This window comes from Numida meleagris, chromosome 27, assembly GCF_002078875.1.
Source record: "Numida meleagris isolate 19003 breed g44 Domestic line chromosome 27, NumMel1.0, whole genome shotgun sequence".
Lineage (NCBI taxonomy): Eukaryota > Metazoa > Chordata > Aves > Galliformes > Numididae > Numida > Numida meleagris.
Genome location: NC_034435.1, coordinates 3,592,167 through 3,598,353, shown reverse-complemented (window position 1 = coordinate 3,598,353; position 6,187 = coordinate 3,592,167). Strand labels below are relative to the sequence as shown.

General features: G+C 64.8%; 1 protein-coding gene across 2 annotated transcripts in view; it reads right to left on the bottom strand.

The window, feature by feature from the left end:
- The window catches only part of NR2C2AP (nuclear receptor 2C2 associated protein), a 2,495-nt gene extending 2,075 nt beyond the window's left edge, over positions 1–420 (bottom strand). The window contains exons 1-3 of one of the 2 annotated variants that reach the window (XM_021378638.1): positions 375–420; positions 203–280; positions 15–105 (exon numbers count right to left, since the gene is read on the bottom strand). In XM_021378638.1, coding sequence (XP_021234313.1) covers positions 15–105; positions 203–243 — 132 coding nt within the window. In that variant the 5' untranslated portion in view covers positions 244–280; positions 375–420. The other variant, XM_021378639.1, reaches the window with a different exon arrangement.

Genomic DNA, 6,187 nt, shown 5'->3' with positions numbered 1-6,187 from the left:
CCTCGTGCCCCCACCTGGTCCGAGTTCCAGCACGTCTCCTCGTTGGCGTCGAACATGTGCTTCTTCCCGAACTGCTTCACGTCGCGGTTCAGCACCGAGCTCACCCTGCGGGGACACCGGCACCGCGCCGGGCTCAGCGGCAGCGGGAGGTGGCCCCGGTCCCCCCCCAACCCAACCCCTCCCGCTCGGGACCCGGACTCACCGCGTGGCCGTGTCAGCGCACACCAAGGGCTCCGCGGGCATCGCTGCGTGCGACGGACCTGGACGGCAACGGGGACCCCTGAGCAGCAGCGGGGAACCCCGCGGGCATCCGAGCAGCTTTAAGGAACCCCGAGAAACAGGAATACCCCAGCTGCCCCCGACCCCACACTCACCCCGTGCCACCCCCGTGCAGGAAACGACACCGCCCCTTCCGCGGGGCCGGACCCGTCCCGCCCAGCTCCGCTCCGCCCCCGCCCGTCCCGCACCGCCCCCCACCAGCCCCGCACCGCCCGGGGTGGTGTTGGGGAGCGGCGGTGGGGGGCGGTAGCCCTGCGCTGGCCCTGCGAAGGATTCGCCCCCACCCCAGTAACCCCCTCCCGATCCCCGCACGGGCTCTGAGCTCCGGGCTCTGAGGACCCCCCCAGCGGGGCTGTCCCCGGCCCGGTGCCCTCCTGGTCCCGCTCTGTAGGTGGCACTGGTGGAGCGCGGCTGGAAATAGCGGCCGGGAGGCACTGCAGTGAGGGAGTGCGGTGTGCGCAGGAATCCTTGCACGCCGGAGCATCCCTGCACACGGGCATCTCTGCGTGCTCCTGCAGCCCTGCACAGCCCAGCATGCGTGCACAGCCCAGCATCCCCGCGTCTTCCAGCATCCCTGTGTGCTCCAGCATCCTTTCAGTGGACCATCCTATGTTCAAACACCCCAGCATCCCTGCACACTCCAAAATCCCTGCGTGCCCCCCAGCACCTCTGCACCAATGCAGGGAGCAGCGGGTGACCCCAGCCCTCCTGCAGCACCCATCCCTGCTGGGTGCTGAGCTGCACACCCCGAGTCTCCGTGCCCCCAGCAGCTGTGGGGGGAGCAATAGCCCTCAGCACACGCATGGCAGCTGTTCAGAACGCTCCCTCCCAGGCACATGGTACTGCTGCGCTTGCCCACGGCCCCGTGTCTTTGTGGCTGCTCGGTGATGCTGCCAGCTCCAGCCCTGCTGTGTCCTGTGTCCCCCACCAGCCCTGCTTTACTGGGGGAGGTGACAAAAGCCACCACCGCTGCTGCGGTGGTCTGCAGCCCTCTGGAGCATCTCTGAGTGTTTGTCTGCCTGCATGAGTCACGGTGACCGCGCTGAGGCTGCCTGCGCTCAGGCAGCAGCAAAAATAAACCCAGTGCTGCAAAGCCTTCACCTCCCCCTCACAGCACAGCTCTGTGCAGGCCCCGGGGGCTTTGTGCTCCTGCCTCGGTCCCCCCAGCGCTGTGCACACACGTGTGCATGCTGGCACATGTGTGCACGCGCACACGTGGCGGTGAGGACACATGCTAGCACACACGTGCACACGGTGGCACACGCCAGCGCACACGTGCACGCATGACGCATGCCGCACCTTCCTCCTCCTCCCTCCCCGAGTTTCGCCTGAGAAATTGGGTCAAAAACACAGGAGCCTTAAATGTCACTCGGTTAATCGCACGTCGGGGGACCGGGCTGCTATTTCTGCCGCCGCGACCCACGCTTCCTCCCACCTGCCTCTCCCAGCAGCGTCCCAGCTCCGAGCGGGGCAGCTCGAGCTTTCTCTGCACTGCTGCAGCCCCACTGACCTGGGGCGCCCCTAGCTGGCATTTCCTCCCCTTGTCCCAGCCCCAGCCCACCCTTTTCTGCTCAGCACCCCGCATTCCCGAGGCTCTTCATCCTCTTCATCTCCCTCACTCTCGAGGAATGCCACGGGATGCTTCACTCCTGGCCGCAGCGCTGAATGCTCCCTGCTGCCATCCAGCCTGCACTCCGAGCTGCCTTTATCCAAAACCCCGCAGAAAAGGCCACAGCTCAGCACAGAGCCAGAGCCCCAGCCCCACTACTGGGAGCCCCCCAAGAGCAGCACGGGCAGCTCGTGCCAGAGTGCAGGAAGCGCTGCCGGGGCCTTTTGTGCGCTGGGTGCTGGCGTGCGAGTTTTGCTGAGCAACCCCGGCTGGCACAGGAGCTGCTTCCAAAGAAGAAGCGGGTGTTGTGCCCTTTGCAGTTAATTACTTGCAGTGATTGATTTCCACTTCCGTGTAAACACTGGGGATTACCGGTGAATGCAGCACAGCCCATTCAGCACCGCGGCCGCTGCCCGGCACAGGGCTCTGCCTGTTCTCAGGGAGCTCCATGGGATGCAGCTCTGTCTCCATCCCCACGCGGAGGGGCTCTGCGCGCCCGCCCTGGGGGGTCCAGGCAGGATTTGGCACGCTGCCGGCACTGGGATGGGAACTGATGCTCCATAGCAGAGCAATGGCATCTCCACACTGGGAAGGAGCAGTGCAAGGCAGCGAGAAAATGTTGCACCAGGAGGAGGCAGAATGAAGGACGTCATCCCAGTGACCTTGTTGTAGATGGCTGCAGAACTCCCAGCAGAGCAAGCACCCATGGGTGGAGCAGAGGGTGCCGGGCACCTGGAGGACCTGCAGTGCCATGAGGATGGTGGCTGGGCCACCACAGTGCCTCTGGGGCCAGGGGGTACACATCACCATGAGCAGGTGCCAGGGGAGGATGCATGCTGTTAATGAGCCTGGCTCTGCACGCAGGAGGTGCTGCTCAGTGCTTGGGCAGGGCTGGGAGGGCGATTACCACCGGGGCTAATAAAGCAGCACCTTATCCAGCACTGTGCTAATTGCTGCTGGTGCCAGAGGGGAGCTGAGGCTGCGTTAATGTCCATTGTGCCCGTGCTGGAGGGGACACGTGTGTGTACTCTGTCACCATGTACCCAAATCCCCCATTCACGCTGCACTGGGACAGAGGTGCAGGTTTGGGTCCTGCAGAGCTGGTGGCAGTGCCACTGCTGGGAGTCTCTGGGGGGAAGGGGACAGGGCTGGGTGACGGCCATGTCCCTGTGTCCTCAGGGAAGGTGGGTGCTGTGGGAGGGCGCAGGAGCAGGGCTGCCAGAATGCCAGAGGGGGATGGGAAGGAGGCAGTTGCCATGGAAACAGAAAATAAAATCAATTCATCCTGCTGGTGGGTTCGGAGGGAGTTGTGCCTGGCCAGGGCAGGGCCCTATCCCCAGCACCGCACCCACCGCAGCCTCCAGGCCAGCGCTGCAGGGGCAAGGTGCCCTCTGTGCCCTTGTCACCACGCTGGGGTCAAGTCCAGGGCAGTGCTGGCTTTGGCTAGGAGCAGAGACATTGCTCTGAGCAGCAGCGGGGCTGGGGACAGTGAGGGAGTGGGTCCGTGGCCCCACATCTTGTCATCGAGGCGTGCTGCCATCGGGGTGTGCTGACACTGGGTGTCCTGCCCTGCTCCAGACCCAGCGCTGACACCACAGCCACGTCCTCACCCAAACCCGACACTGCTGCTCACCCAGCACCCGGCCCCGCTGAGCCGTCTGTCCGTCCGTCCGTCCGCTGCCTGTCCCCGTTCCAGTACCCTGAGTGTTGGCCCCAGCTGCGGTGGCAGGGGCCTCATTAACGCGCCGCTCTCCCAGTGAATGTGGCAGCTCTCCTGGAACCGGCTCCATTAGCTGGCGGCAGACCTGAGCGGAATAACAAGCGGTTCTGCGGGGCGCGGGATGGGTCCCCACGTGCACCCCGTGCGATGTGGCTGCGCTGCTGCTCCGTCACCGTGTCCCCTCTGCGTTGTGGTCCTCGGCGGGAGGCACGCCTGGCTGAGACCTTCCAAGCTCGTGCCACGTGTGGCTCCTGCTCCCTATGGCCATACCGCAGCGGGGGGGGGGGGGAGTGCATCGTGGGGATGCCCCATCCCCAGTGCCAATGTCCCCGGGGGCAGGGGCGGGTCCTGGCCCTTGGTGGCAGGAGCCCTCGTCCCCGTGCTGCACCCATACGCCCGCGGCCGCCTCCCCAGCACCCTCCCCGCGTCCCTGTCACAACAAAGGAAAACATCGCTGGATGGAAGCTGCAGGAGGGTCGTCACGGCAACACTGCTGCAGGATTTCACCAGAAACCCATGTTCCAGCTCAAAAAGATGCGCCGATCCCCTCTCTATTCCCTTGGACAAAACTGGACAGGGACAGGGATGAAGATGAGTGAGGCCAAGGAGCAGAGTGACCGAGTGCCACCGTGCCAGGGGCTGCCAGCCTGACCCTGCTGTGCCTGTGGACACAGGGCAATGAGGGCTCCAGGCACTGGGAGCAGCCTGGGGCAGAGCTGCTGGTGCCCTTCATGGGTGGGCGACGCTGTGGGGCCAGGGTGGGGAATGAGGATGGGCTGGAGGCGCAGCTGGACCTCACAACAAACCCCAAAACCCTTTCTTCACAAAGGATGGAGGGCTGAGGACATCCCTCTGTGCCACGAGGAGCAGCATCTCCCATTCCATCCTGCCAGGAGGAGATGGCACAAGGGGACACCAGGGCTCGGCCAGGGGGCACGGGGACCCCACAGATTCACCCCTCACCTTTAGGAAGCAGCCATGGGAACAGCTGGTGGTCCCCAGTGCCATCCCACCACAGGCCACGCTCCCCGGGCACGGAGCAGCTGCCAGCGCGGGGAGCAGCGCGGGGGGAGCGGTGTCTATTAAATCCTCATCCATAAGCCGCGCTGGCTGGTGCCTGTTATGACATTTATCTCCACTCGAGAGGAGAGCTCCGATAACTCACTGCCGGCACCTTCGCTCAGCAAGACAAATGGCCGGCGGCACATGGCGGGGCCGGGGCTGCCCATGGGGCTCGCTGCTTGCCGGGCTCCATCCTGCAGGGCAGGAGCTGATCTGGGGAGGAATCAGCCATCCGGGGCCGTACGGCTGTTGTCAGCTCCCCGCTGGGAGAAGGGAAGAGCTGGTGATATCCTCAGGGAGGGAAGGCAGTAAAGGTGTGGGTACCGCTGTGGGTGAGGGACCAGGAGCATCCTCATCCCAAATGGTGCTCACAGGAGCGGGTGAGCATTTCGGGGCCGACCCCATCCCGCTGTGCTCGAGCAGTGGTGCTGCCTCAAGCGTGAACATCCGTGCTCCTCCATATCCCCACGCCGGGGACACGGTGTGAGAGCCCAGCCCAGCCAGCACCCATGGGCGCACCTTTTCCCCCAAGATAGCGGACTGGAGACCTGTAGGGTGACATCACCCAACACCTGGGTGCGTGGGAAGCGGGGACAGCGCGGTGTCAGCACAGTCACAGCGCCAGGTCCACCTCCCCGCTCCCGCTTGGCAAACACCATGGGGCCATTAACCCCTGCGCCTTCCCCCATGCTCAGGCACCTTTGGGGGCAGGAATGCCAGCTGCAGTGGCATAAAGGAGGGGAACAGAAGGGCTCTGTGACAGGGGCTCACAAAAGGCAGGAAGCAGCGCCTGGGCCGTGAAGTCCCGCACAATGCAGTCGGAAATGAGAACTTTGCTCTCGGGTTTCCGCGCGCCCATCCTATAGATGAGGAAGAAAAAGGGTGCCCATCTCCGGCCAAGCTGCAGGAGACAGGGTGGCTTTCTGCATTCAGGCTGGCAGGTTCGGGGGGAACAAAGGTCCCCCCCACCCGCCCAGCTCAGCGACAATTTCCCCCCATGTTGGGGGTCACTTTTGGCATCGCAGCTTCCTCGTGTCTCATCGCTTTGTTGGTATTGTTCGGGCTTTTCCCAGGCTTCGCACATCCTCTGCATCTTCCTTCCCTCATCCTCAGCCCCTTCCATCTGCCGTGGGGCTGTGTGGGGCGCGGGGGGGCTGCAGGGTGCTGGGTGCAGTAGGGATTTAGGGGTGCGGGGAAGGTGTACTTCATCCAGACCCCCCCAAAAGCATGCCCGGAGCCTGCAGGTCCCCACACAGCGATGAGGTGGAAAGGGCTGCAGGGCTGAGCACTGGTTGTGGCGAGCAGAGGGGCTGGAGGAATCCCTCCTGCGTGGCGACACCCCAAAACCCCCGAGTGTCGGGGCAGGATGTGGGGGCTCGCTGCACGGGGGGGGCCGCATGAGAGGTGCCCCCCTACTGAGACCCCCCCAGAGAAAACCCGCTCCACCCCGGCGGCGGGGTCTGCGGTGCCGGCGGCGGGGGGTGGCCCCGCTCTCAGGGGAGGGGGCGGCCCCGGTT